We start from the raw sequence: 18615 nt of genomic DNA on the forward strand, positions 1-18615 counted from the left end.
TTCATTAGGCTAGAATTCTCCCTTATTGCTTTACCAGAACAAATACTAATAGGTTGTTTATCATTGTAGTTCTGTATCTTACTCAGAGTTTCAAATTTAGAAATTTCAGTTCAGTCATTTTGGGTCAAAAGAGAACCGTTTCGGCCAACCCCAGAAAGAAACCTGGGGAACTGCTAGGTTTGCGACCCACAGGAGGGCCCACCAGGCAAAAGATCTGTATCTTGGTCTCACCGTTTGAGCTTTGCCCACACACATGAATTCAGATGAATAACAGAACAAAAGAAAGTACACAGCGTATTCTTTCATTAATGGGTTTATTCATCAGGAAAGCAAGAGAAGAATAAACACTGACAATGAGAAGGGCCCGTTTTCAGGGAATTAAAGGACACTTTTGCTTGAACGTGCTGAACGTTTAAATAACAAATAATAAATTATCTGAGTCAGTAGCTTTTAAAGCACGTTCGGGGACGGCCTGGTGTTTTGCAAAGGCACCTCAGGGGCAGCTCTGAAGTTAGTCATCGTCCCACTGGCTAAATGTTAACTTGCAGAGGAATGGAGGTACCAAGGCCCTGAGGCAGGGGAATGACTTTGAAACAGGTGCATCAGACCCTAAAGAGGTGATCAAGCCTCGTATGTGACCTTGGTCAGGTCACTTCCCCCTCTGGGTTCTGTTTTCTTTTCTGTCCAACAAGGAGAATCAGTGATGGAAAGGAAACAGAATTATTTTAGCCCTAAAACTCTGAGATCACTGCGTGAGTTGTGTTCCCCACAATGTCTGCTTCCAACAAAAAAATAGTGTAGGATTATCTTCATACCACCGTCTTCAAAGCCTGTGCATCATGTCTTTGACATTTCTTGGTGATTGCGAATCCTAGCTCTTTTTGTTTGTCCCTTTGTTCAAAACCAGTTTTTTTGTTTTTGTTTTTGTTTTTTTTTCCTTTCACTCCAGAAGTGTTTAGTGAGGGCTTTTCAGCAGTCAGGTGCTGATCTAGGTGAGGAGAAGAGGAATAGGCCAACTTTTCTGTCTTCTCCAGGAATTCCCAGTCCAGTGATGAGATGGTAAACCCACTTGTGTGGTTTTTTGGTGTGGTTCAGACATGTCTCCCAGGTCTGGCCCTTCTGACTAGGGATGATAATATGTTTGAGCCAAAGATCAGAGAAACTGGTAATTACCTTGGAAAGAGAGATACACACCACCCCAGCCTTTCGACACGTTTCCAATAAATATCTTCTGGTGCAAAGACCATAAGGCTTGAATCTGAAAGCAGCCCATTCTCCTATTCCCACGTCTTTGGTAAGGGCGAAGTACCTTCAATTTCCAGATCTTTGCGGTGGCTGGCTGGTTGGCCAGCTAGTTGTTTATAAGAATCCCCGATGCAGCCTTGTTTGACAACCGTCTGTGCAGTAATCTAATTTAGATCAATCTAGTCTCAAATTCCAGCCCCCTCTAACTGGGTCTGTCCTTTCTGGCAAGCCGATCAACTTTGCTGAAACTTCTTCTTCCTGATCTGGAAAATGAAATTACAGACATCTCACGAGGTTGTCCTATAGGGAAGGACTCTGATACAGAGTGCCCAGTATCTGTTGAGGCCTGGTGAAGACTCAGAAAGTGGCAGCTCTTTGTATGATAGGCTCTACAAAGAGGGCCTTAGGCATCACCCTGCCTGTGAAGAGGAGGTGACTAGACCAGATCTCTTAGATCTTTGCTGGAACTTGAAGGAATCACTGTAGGGTTGAGCAGAAGCTTACAGATGTATCCTGGGTGGGAGTCAGGGAACCCCCAGAACCATAGAAGGAAGGTGTTGGGGTGAAGCTGAGGCAGTAGTCTGGCCAGACATGTTGATGGAGTGGACATCTGAACTGGATTTGAGAAGAGGAACTTGCATGGCCTCACACCAAAGAAGGTGTCCATGGTTGACATTAGAATTGTAGGAAAGTGAATGGATGAGGCTTTTTCTCCCCATTGACCTGCTTGATTAAACCAATAATCTCTGTTTGGAAAGCCGTATCACCACCATTTGAAAGATTAACCTAGAGAATCTCAACAGTTGGAGGCGGCCTTTGATGTCCATAGTAAGTCTGGAGCGAGAGCTTGGTGAATGGTACCTTGAGAATGGAGGAGTCTTCTCCCCACACTGACATTTGGAGGTCAAGGGTCTGCCGGCTCAAGGGTTGCACGCTGGAGGTCTTTGTTGTCTCATCTATTTCAACCTGAACGGCGTTTAAGATGAAATCTCACCTAGTTTTCTTGGCTTTTTAAAAATATTAGACAACAGGACCACACTGAACCACATTCTCGTGTAGTGAGTTTGCTGGCACCAACTTTTTTGCGGGGGGGTTCAGATTATTTGCCAATTTTCTCCTTGAAATAATCTTTTCTTCTGTTTTTTGTAACACTGCTCTGTCCTCATTTTCCTCCTCCCTCTCCACCTGCCCGTTTACATTCCCTACAAGCCCTTCCTCCTGTTGTCTTACACACCAGTAAGCTCAGGGCCCTGTTTTAGACCCTGTCCTCTTCTCCCCATTCCACATCATCCTCCTGAGCAGTCTTTTGAGTCCCAGCTATATGCTGTTGGAAAGGAGAAAAGCTCTTCCCTTCCTCCCTTCTGAGTTCTTTGGTGGATCTAGTAACTAAATTGACCTAAGACAGATTAACAAGAGAAAAGCAAATTTAATTTTCTATGTAAGGGAGGCCGTAAAAATACAAGATTCAAAGAAGAGACCAAAGCAGGCAACTTTGTCACACTTTTCAGACAAGGAAGTAATACATTTGTGAAAAATTAGCAAGACAAAATGGTTTGGAGTTGGTGTAGCAAATTAGTGAACAAGTAACAAGGTTTGCTAAATGGCCCTCTCCGCACTGAATTCCCGCACTCTGGTGATAAGGATGCCTCTAGCCTCCTGGGACAGGGATGGTACCTTTCATGTGGCAGGTTTATTTCCTCTTTTCAGGGAACAAAGGAAGGTCAGAGTGTCCTTTTCACACTGGCTGTTTCTTGAGTAACTTTAATTCAAAACAATCAATTTGCCAAAGCGGCGTAATTCGGGGCGGCCTCTTCTGGAATCCTTCACGGCTTCTGTCCATGACAGCTCCATGGCACATCAGGAACTTGTTGAATTGTGCAGAAGCTCAAGACGGTAGGGTTCTGATGTGGTATTTTTCTTTCTCCCTTTTATCCTTTAACTGACCCAGGCTGTTTTTATTCTTAAAATCATACTCATTTTGTAAACTTATGAAAACACAGAAAGTTATAAGTAAATAGATAGAAATTGCCTACAATCCAGAGACAACCGCTGTTAATATTTTGGATAGTTAAGAGAATTCTTTTACTATGCTGATTTCCATCACTATCCTCTCTCACTGTAAGTTTTTGTTCATAAACTCATTATCATATTACTACTTTATTTCCCACCTTCTTTTCTATGTGCTGACCACTGCCCCCAGACAATGCCTAGCACACAGGAGGTGCTCAGTAAGTCTTTGCTGAATAAATGAGTCTCTCTTTACATATACAACAGAGTTGAGATCGTATATATACAGTCCCAGGTTTTTCTTCATTTAGCATTACATTCCCATCTTGCCACTGACTTAAGCATTTTTCGGTCATCTGGGATGACAAGTATGTTTTTTTTGTTTGTTTGTTTGCTTTAGAGATTTTATTTATTTATTTGACAGACAGAGATCACAAGTAGGCAGAGAGGCAGGCAGAGAGGAAGGGAAGCAGGCTCCCTGTTGAGTAGGGAACCCGATGCGGGGCTCGAGCCCAGGACCCTGGGATCATGACCTGAGCCAAAGGCAGAGGGAGAACCCACTAAGCCATCCAGGCACCCGACAAGTATGTTCTTTTATGAACTAAGAGAATCCTCAAGGGTCTATCATTACTTCTTCACTGAAGATGAACACTACAGACCTCCAGGCTTATTAGAGTAAATCAAGAGCAAAGCTTTGGGAACTCAAAACTTGACTCGCTGGTAGATGCGAGTCAATTCTTAGCTCACAATTCTTAGCTTCTCTTAGTAGAGAGAACTCTTAAACTTGCTTTACCCAGGAAAGAAGGGCAACCTCTCCTTTGAAATCTTCCAAGAGATACTATTAGATCCTTTAAGCTCTTGCTGAAATAGTGTGGTTCTGTCCTCGGGGAATAGAGGCAGGCTGACACCAGAGTTCATGTCCGGAGACCCCGAGAATGGATGCTACCATTTCTAAACTTTAACCCCAAATGGGAAGAAAGTGGTCAGGTGGCAAGGTAGTGGCTGAGTGGAAGGTGAGCCGAAACTGTAACGGAGGTGTGAGAAGGGTAGAGACAGAGAAATGGAGAAGGTGCACTGAAAGGAGCGTGGGCTCGGGAGGTCGACCAGAGATCCCGTCCCATTGCCCGTCACCAAACGTGGGGCTTTGAGAACTTAGAACTTCGGGTCTCAATTTACTCATCATTAACGAAAGCAATTATCAATAGATAATAGTAATTACGATTAGGCCTTTCAAGAGGTCCGCACTCAGAAACTCTGGAACGGTACACATGAGAAGCACAGTATCCCAGGATCTGAAAGTGGCTGCTAAAAGGAAGTGGCCCCAGGGGCGCCTGGGTGGCTCAGTGGGTTAAAACCTCTGCCTTTGGCTCAGGTCATGATCCCAGGGTCCTGGGATTGAGCCCTGCATCGGGCTCTCTGCTTGGCGGGAAGCCTGCTTCCTCCTCTCTCTCTGCCTGCCTCTCTGCCTACTTGTGATCTGTCTGTCAAATAAATAAATAAATAAATAAATCTTTTAAAATAAATAAATAAATAAAAGGAAGTGGCCTCACTGGAATTAACAGGAGAGGCTACGTTGACTTTGGATGACAACAGCCAAAGATTTTATTAAGTAAACTCAAAATATAAACATGTCACCAGGGACGCCTGGGTGGCACAGTTGGTTGGACGACTGCCTTCGGCTCAGGGCGTGATCCTGGAGTCCCGGGATCGAGTCCCACATCAGGCTCCTAGCTCCATGGGGAGTCTGCTTCGCTCTCTGACCTTCTCCTCGCTCATTCTCTCTCACTGTCTCTCTCTCTCAAATAAATAAAATCTTTAAATAAAAAAAATAAACATGTCACCAATATTGACACTGTGAATTATTAACTCATCTCTCCTCTGAGGGTCCTTGGCACTATTTGAGTTGTGGAACTCTTCAGTGCTTGTTTCTATACCCTAAACTATCCCCAGATTTGTCCCCCTGGGGTAAAAAGAAAATTAAAGGAAAGACAGACTGGTGAAAAAATTTTTTAAAAAGATACCAAAGTATAAAGATAAGCAAAGTGATGCTGTAAATCCAAATTAAAACTAGACCAGAATATTTACATATTTTATTAAATCTTTACAATCAGTAATTATAATCAAATACACAATTATATACAAGGATTATATACATTTTGCCCAGACTTTTACATCACAGTACATAGTTTCCCTTAGAAATATTGTATACATTTATCACCAAACAACAAAATCCAACAACAGTAGTGTTACAGCACCTGTTAGTACAGACATCTTTTTCATAAATTACATCATAAGAAAATATACGGCTGTAAATTGGGCTTTTAAAAATGTCTTTTATAAAATCTGAACATACAATATTTCATTCACAGAATGTTTTTTTTTCTATGTTCTGACTGAAGCCTTGTGCATAAAACGACCGGTTGGAATATTTACTAAATCAGCTCCCCCCCACCCCCCACTTCCAAAATTATAAGCGCTATCTGAATTACTTATGCTGAGCTTCCTTTACGATGAATCTGGCATGGGGTTTGGTGAGAGAACAAATGCTGGTTTTATTGTAAAAAGGGCTATGATGGTAATTTAAATTTTAAAGAAATTCTCAAAACAATAATTAATTAGAAGTTAAAACCAGAGAGCGCACAATTTTTCATTTTACTCTCTAATACTGTGAAGAAAAAGGGGAAAGTATAATGTCAAAAAACAATTTGTTCTGAAACAACAGTTATATTATTGTTGGAAGCCTATTAAAGGTTAAAAAGAAAAGAAAAAAAAAAACCTACCCAACAAAATATCCCATCCTAAACATATCCAGCAAATTACAATTCTGTCACACGTACTTTATGGGAAAATTATTGCAAATTAGGGCGTATCATTTTAATAGACGTTCATAAGCAGAAAAAGCTACAGCTATTTTTTAGTTAGGTAAACAAGTTAAGTTTTAAAACTTGAAAATACCTGAATTAAATACTTGCTCTAATATCTAACTTTTCACTTTCAGATAAAATCCTTACTTGATTCCAGGTTTGTAAACATTGTATAAATCCTTCTTAGTCCAACAATTTTATGGCTGTGGTGATCATTTCAGCTCTGTTTCTATGCAGTCAACATTTAACTGAGGTAGACCAGATGTTTCTAAAATTCAGGGTCTCATAGAATCCCCTGAATATTTAGGAAGTAAATAAAATGTCTATCAAAGGTATTTAAAAAACAAAACATTCAAAAAAAAAAACCACCTAATGCTGTTGGAATTTTTTAATGAACTCAAAAGACAACTTCATGGCAGTACGTCAAATAAGAATGTGTTGTTAATGATAACGTTGGGAGTTCTGAAGCTGAACATTACACCTTCTCAAATAGGGAAAAATCAAATATGATTCCTTCTGGGTGTTAAGTATAACTTGTTATATATATATTTTTTAAAAGGATTCACTTTTATAAAAAAAGTGAACAATCTGCTTCTAGACCTCAAGGAATGGCAAGAACTCCCCCTAATGGCCAAAGGCAGGGAACGTAATAAGGGGGCTCTCCTATACCTTGAGATCTTTGCTGGGGGAAAAAACCACGTTGTTTTGTTAACTTAGAAAAGCTGAATTTAGACAACAATGGCTCTGAGCTACAAATACAAAATCAAATCAATGTATATAAGGCTTCTGTAATCAAAGTCTTAGAGGAACATCTGCTCCTTTTCTCCAAGCCCCAGTCCTATAAATCAAGGCAAGTCAAGTAATTAAGCTTCAGCTATTTTGGCAGCTTTGCAATTAATATGAACAAAGCACTATGTCTATCCTTCCGTATACTGTATGTATTATAGTTCTATCTTCTTACACCAAATTTCACATGCAGAAAGACTAAAATATCCATTTTAGTGTCAGGTTTAATTAAGGGCCAATAAAGGTCTTATTCTACTACTCCTCCCCGCCCTCCCCCTAAAACGTGAATTCTCTATTAGTTTTATTATTCATTGACCCAATTATATTTAGCTGGAATTTTTGAAAGCAGCTATTTATCCCCTTAGAAAAGATTATGTTTACTTGGGATCTAAGACATACTGTACACGAATATACATAACTACAATACAGCTCTGCTCTCCTTTTAACAGCTCCCCATACAGTTTAAGTTCATCAGTACCTCAAAACTGTGTTTTAAGAAAAGATTATTATGTAATGTCACGGTAAAGAGAAAGAAAATTAAGTCTCACAAATATTCCTTTAGAACTGATTTAGTAAGTTTAAAAAAAATAAATAAGATGAATAAAACCATGATTTCAACTACAGGGCTGTCTACAGGGTATCAACAACAGATTTTAAAACTTAAATGCGGCCAGCACCAGACTGCCACCAAAAAAAAAAAAGAAAAAAAAAGGGAAAATAAATTCTCATTAAGCTATATGGCTATATGTTAGTTGCCACTGTGTATGTTTCTTACACAGGTTACCATAGATTACTTTTCAAGTACATATCAAAAGGAATATCTGTTAAAAAAAAAAAAGAAAAGTTAAAAAAAAAACAAACCTCAAAAACCATGATTCAACAGAAAATGTGACAGATTCCTTAGGTGCGTCTTTAGAAACTAGTTTCAAAGAAGAAAAATAGTAGTTTCCCTAGGATTTTTAGATCACTACCACAGTTTCATTATGGCTCCCTAAAATAGAAAAATGGAACAAAATGTATTCAGCTATTGGCGGTATGGCCCTTGTGGCTCAAACTGCATACTAAACATGGGATGGAGTAAGGCTGATGGCTAGAGGTAATCACCTCTAAGAGAAATGAACCGGCAAAGATTTATAATTTACCCGACAAGGATAGAACTTTAAGTTCCATTTCAGAGTAGTCATGGCTCTCCCTACGGAAGGCCCAATGGCAAGTTCATATTACATTACAGTTTCTCCCTTGTTCCATTTTTCCTAAGTATTAAGTAACCAATTTCCATAATATATTATATGACCTTTTTACCTGGTCCCAATGATTAACCTTTATGCAGAGAACTCACTGAGAAAGTACACTGGGTTCACCTTTGGTTTAAACAAAAAGGACACTGTTAAGAGCGGAAAAAAATCAAGTCATCTTGATCATTTGTTTCACGATGAAGCAAGTGGAAGTGATGAGCAAAGCCCGTTTTCATCATAAACCCATCTGCTTCGTAACCACTCGGGTCACTCTGAGTGTTTCTGTGAAGGCAGCAAAACCAGAATGCCCACAATGCTCATATGTATTTTCCCCAAAGAGCCTCTAACCCCCAAAACGAGGAAAGTCAAGCTTCCTTTAACTAGAAAGCTAACAAATTCCTATTCTCCACTCCACCATCAACTGAATTTGTTTCTTGTCTATCCAGAGACTGCACAGCAATCTGGCTCCTAGGAATGCCCAGCTATCCTTTCCCGGCCTGGGGGGCTGCAGGGTGGTGTGATTCTGTCACAGGTGGGAGTCAGGGTGGGGGAGGGACTGTGAGTTTCCATTCTGGATGGGACGGTTTTACGCAAGGTCAGCTCTAACACAGCATGCTCCAGGTTCCTACGACCACTATCTCAGTCAGAACGTGGTTACTCCTCAGCATCCTCAAAGACTCCCACTAGAGAGCCTGCTTAGTATCAGGGTGTCTGTGAACCACAGTTTGCCTTTTCTTTTTAAATACCTACCACCGGATTCTTTAGTGAGTCATAGTTCATCCTTCTCCATCATTTCAAATGCTTCTATATCTTCATTCCAGTCTGCTAATATGGAGTCTATAGGCTGGACCTTTTTACCCCAGCTAACATTAGGATTGGAATCTTCCTCAGTTTCTGATTGTTCCTGGAGCTGGTTATCTAAATCTGTACATTCACCATCAAGACTTGTAGTCTCATGGTTCTCCATGGGGTTAGAATTCTGTTCAGAAGCAGAAACGCTTGCAGCATTGTCCGTATCTGCTGGAGATGATGATTCTGGTTCTGAGTTTAGAGAACTTTCCTCAGGAGACTCTTGATCAACCAAATCAACCTCCTGAGAACTTGGCGCAATCTGTTCAGCACTCTGATCCTGAGAATCGTTTTCAGAGGACGGCTGCTCCTCACTGTCCGTGTCAGGATCTGTATGTGAAAGAAAGAAGCTTCATGCTACTTTCCCACTCAAAATATTTCCTATGGCAGTTTTAAGAGCATACTGGTGTTCACAATAAAATGAAATAAAAGAAAAAGAAAAGCACATTAATGCAAAACAGTGAATATTAACATTGAAGGGTAAAAGTACTGCCTTCGAATAATAATGTAACCACATTTTTCCTTTATATGCATTTTGCAAAATTCGACAGGACTTTCAAACTGAAAGGATGACTCTAGTCATCATCTAGACTGCCTTCAATGGGGATTCGTTATGCCAAGAAATACATTAGATAATACTGCTAAAATGCATATCAATTTGCACTAGATGTCTAAAACTTATTGCTAAATATCTAAATTCAGAAAAGCTTGTACATGAGAATACATGAAACAGAATAAATTTTAAACAGCACTTATCACTATGTTTTAAGATAATACTCTTTTGGAAAGTGAAATTCCACTCAGTAAGCCATGAAAATGCAGATAATTCAACACTATGGATTTGAGGGTACTAATGTGGTTAGATAAAATATTTTCACAAAGACAAGCAAGAACAGATTATTGTATTTCATTATTGTAGGTCTATGAATTAGAAGGTATCATTTAAAAATCCACTGGGAGGCTGAAGAGGAGGTTAAACCTCTTGTACTGAAGATACAGTGAAACTGCTAGAGACCTTCTGTTCAGGGCTCCCACAAGACAGTGTGTGACTCACACTGATGGCCCCTGCCGTGTGCTCCCCGTCTCTGCAGGCAGTGCGCTCGCGGGTCCTGAGGGGTCCCTCTCAGTGCGGCAGGCACTGTGCAAGGTGACCACGTGAGGCAAAAGCCAAACACCAGACCTGCCCTAATGGATCTTTTAGTCCAGGTGGGGAAAACATTTACAAATAATTACACAAAATCAATGGAAAAGCGTAACTATGACATGTTTTATGTTGCTAGGAAAGCTTACAGAGAATAGGAAAGAGTAAGGAGAGCCGAGGGTTTCCTTCAGAAAGTGACACTGAGCTGAGATTTAAAAGGTAAGTAGAGTTAATGAGTCAAGGAAGGAAGGGAAGATGGGACATACTATGAAACCAGAAAAACTAAAGGAAACAGGCATGCGGGAAGGTACAGACAGGTGCGTTTATGTATATCCTGATGAAGGATTCCCTGACTAGGGAAGTTTAAGTTCGTGGGGGCTGGGGAGTCCCCACACTCTCTCTCTTCTAAGCTGTGGAAAAGGTATACTTTAATTCAACAATTAGGAAAATCACGGTGGGGACCAAAGAAGAGAAAACAGGAGCTGGCCGCTCACTTACAATAGGCTACCCTAAGTTCAAGGGAAAACAAAAAGAAAAACCTTCAGGGTTTTTTCTAGATTGTACTAATCTGGTTTAGAAGTATAGGAAAAGATGTAGTACTGTCTGGTCTAGTAATAAAAATTGTGCTTTTGGCAAAAAATTACCCTACGGCTACAGATTATGCAATAGATTCTGGAAATCTAGCTAAAACTACAGGATAAGAAAACAGAAGTCGGTATAAATATAGGAAAAGAATAGATCAAATTGTATTTTTAGAGTGTGTTGTATATTTAAACTCAAAGCAACTCTAAATTTTTAAAAAATAACATTAAGATAATATAGGAACTTGAAAAGAAGGGTAAAAATAAAATAGGCAAATAACCTCTCTATAGTAAAAACAAGTTAGAAATAAAGTTAAGTACCCTTTTCATAATAAAAATTAAAACTATAAAATGATTAGATTTGCTATGAAAGATATGAGACCTACATTACTTAATAATACCACAAAATGTCAATAAAAACATACAGTAAGACCAGATCACATTTACAGATAGTAAAACTTTCTACTTACATGTAAAGCATACAACAACACAATTCCAAAATGAACCCCATTTCTACTTTTTTTTTTTGTTTTCTTTTGGGACCAGATAGAATTATTTGGAAGTTCTTATGGAAGAATATACATCAAAGAGAAGTCAAGAAATTTTGAAAGGAATTAGTGAGACGGGAGTTGCCTTATCAGGTATCAAAATACATTCAAAACAGCAAACTTTTATTATTGGCACAGGATAAACAAATAGATTAGTTGAAAAGAAGAGCAAGTCTTTCCAGACTTCCCAGACAGAGAAAATATGTAAGACTATCTGACAGATAGCAAAGCAGCAGCAATCAGGAAAGTAAAGACGGCCGTTGAAGCAACAGAAAAGGCAAGGAAGGAGTTAGTGTCGGGGTCGCACGGTCTGACGGCCTTATTCTACGGGGCGGGTCAGCGTCCTGTAGGGAGCAGCCCAGTCCTCAAGAGCATTAACAACTACATCATTAAATTCCGGAATGGTGTATCAGAAACACACACCAAAAAATGAAGAAAATCTCAGGATACAACGACAAGAAAATGATTAAGTTTTAATAATAAAAGAACAAGGGAGCCTTGGCAAAGACTTGAAACTGGATGTTCTATGATCATTGATACGTCTGTCCGGCCAACATTTGCTGCAAGCACGGATTATAGAGATGAGAGCAGGTAAAGCAGCAGGATTTAATATGAATGTCAAAGTAGAACGATATTAAAAAGATCCTTGGAGCGCCTCGGTGGCACGGTCCTTTAAGTGTCTGACTCTTGGTTTCGGCTCAGGTCATGATCTCAGGGTCCTGAGATCAAGCCCCATGTCTGGCTCTGCACTCAGCAAGGAATCTGCTTAAGACTCTCTCTCCCTGGGGCACCTGGGTGGCTCAGTGGGTTAAAGCCTCTGCCTTCAGCTCAGATCATGATCTTAGGGTCCTGCGATCAGGACCTGATCTGCAGAGAGCCTGCTTTCCTACTTCTCTCTGCCTGCCTCTCTGTCTACCTGTGATCTGTCAAATAAATAAATAAAATCTTAAAAAAAAAAAAAAAAAGACTCTCTCTCCCTCTCTCGCTGCCCCTCCCCGTTCTCTCTCTCTCAAGTAAATAAATAAATCTTAAAAAAAAAAAGGGGGGGGGACACTCTTACATTTCACCTATGAGAATAAGAGAAAATTCCATTAAGAAGGTGGTATTTAAATGGGTGTGCAGGATGCTAAATGTCCTCAAGAAGAAATGGGCCATGGGCGTGCGGATAGGGATGGATAAGCATCTCAGAAAAAGGAAGAGATGTACAAATGCAAAAATGCATGCGAAAACATGTCAGGCTAATAGAAGGGTGCAGGTAAGTATCAATTCGGCTTAACAAGAATGCTTCAGAAGCTCCTTTCCAGGCAAAGAGGTCTTCTGCATACATATTAAATTTTGCAGTTCAACTTTAGGGTAGATTCACCCCAATCAAGTTCAATGGGGGATAATCTTAGGAAAAGTAACACTGCTAGACTTAAATCTTGAGCAGTTCGAACCACGGGACCTTTCTTTTCTTTCCCCCCTTTTCTCTGTCCGCCTCTGTATCAGGTAGCTATACATAGAGGAGCAGGACTGAAAACAGTCTACAGCCCTCAAGCCACCCTTGACCTACACTGTAAACTGAAAGCATGATCATGTCTGAACCTTCAAAATGCTGATTCATTTCCCCTTTAAAATACTACTGAGAAAAGGAAATGGATTCTTAATTATAAACTATCAATTTGGGGGCGCCTGGGTGGCTCAGTGGGTTAAAGCCTCTGCCTTCGGCTCAGGTCATGATCTCAGGGTCCTGGGATCGAGCCCCGCATCGGGCTCTCTGCTCAGCGGGGAGCCTGCTTCCTCCTCTCTCTCTGCCTGCCTCTCTGCCTACTTGTGATCTATCAAATAAATAAATAAAATATTTAAATAAATAAATAAATAAACTATCAATTTGGATCTAAATGTAACAGCACAGTGTCATTTGTTGGTGAGCACAGGGTTGGAGTAATTCTTAAAATTTGGAAAGGTCGGAAACATGAGAGACAAGATATTAAAACTTCCATGACGAGCTCAACTATTAGAAGTAGGACTGGTCTGACCTGAGGAAGCAGTATTTCCACTTCATAAATTACTAATGCTTTACTTCTTTAGAATAATGTGTAATAAGATATCTTTTTGCTAGCAGACAAGACTATTACAGATATTTCTGTATCAATCGCTGGAACTTCTCATCAGAATTAGAAAGCGAGAGTGGGAGTAGGGGCTTGTTCTGGGGCTTTGGGCTTCTATTTTCTGTGTCAACATGTGGGATGAACTGCTCAATTAAAACTGTGCGACTTTATAAAGGAAGTATGAATTTGTGGAATGAGATTTTTAAAGAGCAATCTGGAGGACATGTTAATGCGCAGATTTTAAGGATGCTAATTACTGGAGGTACTTATATAATCCTACCTAGCCCCCTTGATGGTATAATATGGTTCAGACATAACTGGGAGACTAAAAAAAAAAAAGGAAGAAAAGGTGCCTTCTTAGTGTTGTTCACTGCTTCTCAAAGTGTAACTGAGTGGAATTACCTGGGATGCTTGTTTACAATTTCAGATTCTAGTCCCCTGCCTTCCGAGAGTCTGATTCAATATTCTGGAGTAAGACTTAGGAATCTACACTTGTAACAACAGCATCAGCATCCGCTGACGCAGAAGAGAAATGTGGGATGCGGTAATGGCGCAGGACAAATTAATGACAACACTAGAGACATCATCTTCTTAGGATATTTTCCTAGATGAATAAAGTAGTTGATTTATTAAAACTATTACTGAGTTTCTGTTATACCAATAATTTTATTATATTGATTTTGTTAACATAGTTGTATAGTTCTTGAAAGAGCTACATAAAAAGGGGAGGTTTTTTTTTTAAAGACTTTTTATCAAACGATCATTCTGTAACAGAATCACAGCTCACTAACTTTAGAGCCCAGCAAAACTTTAAAAATAAATCATTTCTATAAAGCCCTTTTAACTGCACGGTCCTTAAAAAATACTTTTCAGGAGTGTCTGGGTGGCTCAGTCTGTCAAACAGCTGCCTTTGGCTCAGGCCATGATCCTAGGGTTCTGGGATCGAGCCGTACACTGGGCTCCCTCGTCAGTGGGGAGCCTGCTCCCTCTCCCTCTGCCTGCAACTCTGCCTACTTGTGCTCTCTCTCATCAAATAAATAAAATCTTAAAAAAAGAGAGAGAGAAGGGGCACCTGGGTGGCTCAGTGGGTTAAAGCCTCTGCCTTCAGCCCAGGTCATGATCCCAGAATCCTGGGATCGTACCCCGCATCAGGCTCTCTACTCAGCAAGGAGCCTGCTTCCTCCTCTCTCTCTCTCTGCCTGCCTCTCTGCCTACTTGTGATCTCTGTCTGTCAAATAAATAAAATCTTAAAAAAAAAAAAGAGAGAGAGAGAGAGAGAATACTGTTCAGATAGTATTTTTTGCACAGTGGCACCCCCCAGCCCCCACCGGTTTTCCTTTGTGACACTTCAGTTACCCGCCATCAGCCGTGGTCAGGAAGCAGATGATCTTCCGCCTCCTGACGCAGCATCAGAAGGTGAACAGTAGCCTAAGGCTAGGGTCACACTGCCCATGTCATTCCTCTCGCTTCATCTCATCAAGTAGCATTTTATCATCTCATATCACCACAAGAAGGATGGGTATAGTACCGTTAAGATATTTTAAGAAAGACCAGGTTCACATAAATCTCATTACAGTATATTGTTATAACTGTTCTATTTTATTATTAGTTATTGTTATCAGACTTTTATTGTGCTAATTTGTAAATTAGACTTTATCACAGGTATGTATGTATAGGAAAACATGGTATATATACAGAACAGTAGACCATCCATAGTTCCTGGCACCTACTGGAGGATCTTGGAATATACCTCCCACAGATGTGGGGGCAGGGGAGGATCTATAGTAGAATTTATCTTTTTTCTCTTATTCTTTCTCTGGTATGAGAAGCATATGGTTTACTACGACCTCGTAGTCCTAATCCCATGCACCCCTACACATATATGTATTTTTAAAAACAAGCTGATATTTTAAAGACTTTACATTATATTCAAATAAAAGTGATCAAAAGTAATACATGCCAAAACAACAGCGTCTTCATTAGACTGACTCTTACATGGACTAGTGAGTTCATCTATACTATATGGATATGTAATTCACAGGATTTGTTAGGACAGGATCAATAAAGAATTATTATTGTGGGAGAGCTGACTAGAAATGAAAATCTAATTACATTAATCCAGATATTATCATGGTATCCACTGAAACAAATTATATGTATATATATATTTGCACATGCATGTGTGTATATATATACACATACACACATACATATATACATATACATAATTTAAAGCTTAGTAATGCAAGATACTTACTACTATTAATAATGTAGCTTGGAATCATTTTACCTTTTAATATTGCTGCTGAAATTCCAATGGTAGCACAAATAGGGGGGAGAAAAGCAAAGGCATTAAAGAGTTATATGGAGTAATAATTTGCCTGTGTTTGATGTGCTACACGCATATATGGAGAAGAGAGGATCCAAGTTGAGAAAAAAGACTCAGAAAAAAAAAAAAGCCAGGAACACAGGAGGATTTAAGAAGATCAGAAATCCTATTCTGTTCTATTTTTATTTATACATCTTTACAAACATTCATCCTATTCACTTCATTGTTCTTAAATAGTGGACACATGGAAGATCCTCAAAGAAGAATAAAGTAACACGAGAAGACAAGAGAACACACTGAGCTGGCTAGTACCAAAGTACCGCTGCACTTTTTTTTTTTTTTTCCCCACTGTTTCACTTGGAAGTGAATTGAATCAATTACCTACCTAGCTGTTGGACAAACATCCCCAGGGATTCAAGAACCCTACACAAATCCCACAACGTTAATCATTTACAGGTAATGAGAGAAATACAGTTCTCTCTGCAGATGCCTCCAGTGGCTAGGTAAGCCTGCTCCCATAAGCAGGATGGCAGTCTATGTCTGACGGGTCACTTTCCCTCACTCCTCCACTATCCCTGGGTGTCAAACTGAAAAAGAGTACTAGTGAGACCTGGCATGTATACAATTATTTGGGTTTCAAACAGCTTTCAAGTTACTAACAAACATTTTGGCCTAGAGAGGACTACATATTGTCACAGCTTAAGGCATGCTACCCTGTCCTTCACACATCAGCCAGTCGTAACTCTTGTAACTTGTAAATCCCTATGTGATAAACGTACGCCTCGGTGGACAGAACCTGCTAGATTTTTACTGCCTTCACCATGACAGTGGTCATCTGATTATTGGTGGCCTGCTGAAACCCAACTACTATTACATTGTATATAATGTCATTCCATACAATCTTTTTATTCCTTATAAAAGAAATGTAAGATGTAGTATCAGTATAATTGAACAGTGAACACCTGAGACTGCTTAAATTGACTCTCTTGATATATTAGCTATATTTTTATCACTGGGCAGAACCACAGCAGAAGTGATAAATGTCATATAAAAAATAAAATTCGAAAAACATCCTAAGTCAGCAAACAAAGCAAAATAAATATTTTACAACTCTTATTTCCAAAAATATTTTTCGAAACCATCTTCTATTTTACCAGTTAACCAAAAGTAACTTTTTATAACTCATTTTTATTATCTAACTAGTAAAATCAATGCTAAGCTGTGTAAAAAACACATGATTTTTTACCCTTACCTCTATCTTTTGCTTTGTCAGAAAGAAGCACTTCCACCTCCTCATACTCCCGGATGGCATCCAGTATGATGCTTCCTTCTTTACTGAATAAGAACAGCATGGGGATCTTGATGTCATCTGTGTCTTTTCCATCACCCGCCATCTGGAACAGAGGGGCAGTATCACTGCTGCTCCCCTCATTGTCATCTAGCCAGGAAATGAATACAGCAAACGTCAAAACCTCTGTCCATTAAAAAGATCTATAGACCAATCTTTATTATTTTTTTCACCTGTTGGCGGCATTTATTTTATGCATCAAGAATCAGAAAAATGAACATACTTTTAGAGCTCACTAATTCCATTCCTAGAAATTTATTCTGAGGAAGAACTCAAAACAAGCAAAATGATCTAGGCCTAAAGTAGTTCACTGGAGTACCATTTGTAATTGTGAACAACTGTGAATTATTTTTTTTAAAAGGTTTTATTTATTTAACAGACAGAGATCACAAGTAGGCAGAGAGGCAGGCAGAGAGAGGGGGGGAAGCAGGCTCCCTGCTGAGCAGAGAGCCTGATGTGGGACTCGATCCCAGGACCCTGAGATCATGACCTGAGCCGAAGGCAGAGGCTTTAACCCACTGAGCCACCCAGGCACCCCTATTATAAGCAAATTACAATTAACTACTTAATGGAACACACAGAAAAACAGAATATTACTATTACATGAAAAAGTAGAACACAATAATCCATAATTATGACTAAACACTTCCATATGCTTATGAGAAAGCCCAGAAATAGAAATATTCAAAGCCTTGGCTTACAATGATAGAACTATGAATGAAATTTCATTGCTGTTTAAGATTTCCTTTAATGGCATTTACCAAACTATTAAATGATAGCTCCTATTTCTATACTGTTCACAAAGAAGAATGATGATCGTGGTTCTTCCTCTGTAAGTTGAAGTGAACACTACAGTTGTTTCACACGGGTGAGGTAACTGCTGTAGGACTGCTAAATACTGCTGTACTGGTGAGTCGGTCACCCCCTCCTCACTGCGCACGCCAGATGAGAAGCCTGCCTGTCCCTTCTCAGAGAGCTTGCGGTGATAGGCCCTGCTAAGTGGAGAATACCAAGTAGGACTCTCCTCCTTAGCGATAGTTGATTGGACAAAACAGGGCCACTGGCTCTCAGTCTCTCTAGAGGCCCCGGAAGTGGCACACGGCAAGAAGGTTTCAGTCAGCAATGGACAGGGATCTAGTAAGGGGGCACAGACTCAGGGCTGAGGCTCTAATTTTAGAATGACCTTTTGGGAACTAATGAGCAAAGAGGGAGCAAGCTGGTGAGAAGCTGGAGAATGAAGCAGAACTGCAAAGAGATGCAGTGAAGAGAGTCTATGCAGCAAAGAGAGTCTAAGAAGACTGAAAGATAAGAGAGAGAGATGTGAAAAACTCTAGGAGCTATCATGGTTTCTGATGACTTTTACTCAGCCGAATTTCTTACTCTCACATTCAATTAAAATAATCCAGTTCCGAGGACGCCTGGGTGGCTCAGTGGTGCCTCTGCCTTCGGCTCAGGTCATGATCCCAGGGTCCTAGGATCAAGCCCCGCATCGGACTCTCTGCTTAGCGGGGGATCTGCTTCCTCCTCTCTCTCCCTGCCTGCCTCTCTGCCTACTTATGATCTCTCTCTGTCAAATAAATAAATAAAATCTT

General features: G+C 39.9%; 1 protein-coding gene across 4 annotated transcripts in view; it reads right to left on the reverse strand.

Annotated features, from left to right (window-relative positions):
• Nucleotides 1-5313: 5313 nt before the first annotated feature.
• Nucleotides 5314-18615, reverse strand: part of EDEM3 (ER degradation enhancing alpha-mannosidase like protein 3) — a 69831-nt gene continuing 56529 nt past the window's right edge. For 2 of the 4 annotated variants that reach the window (XM_044267284.1, XM_044267283.1), the window contains exons 19-21: nucleotides 16928-17113; nucleotides 15604-15651; nucleotides 5314-9316 (exon numbers count right to left, since the gene is read on the reverse strand). In XM_044267284.1, the coding sequence (XP_044123219.1) occupies nucleotides 8907-9316; nucleotides 15604-15651; nucleotides 16928-17113 (644 nt within the window). In that variant the 3' untranslated portion in view covers nucleotides 5314-8906. The remainder of the gene's footprint in view (nucleotides 9317-15603; nucleotides 15652-16927; nucleotides 17114-18615) is intronic. The other 2 variants (XM_044267287.1, XM_044267285.1) reach the window with 1 other exon arrangement.

The sequence above is a fragment of the Neovison vison genome, chromosome 10, assembly GCF_020171115.1.
Source record: "Neovison vison isolate M4711 chromosome 10, ASM_NN_V1, whole genome shotgun sequence".
NCBI classification, from domain to species: Eukaryota; Metazoa; Chordata; class Mammalia; order Carnivora; family Mustelidae; genus Neogale; species Neogale vison.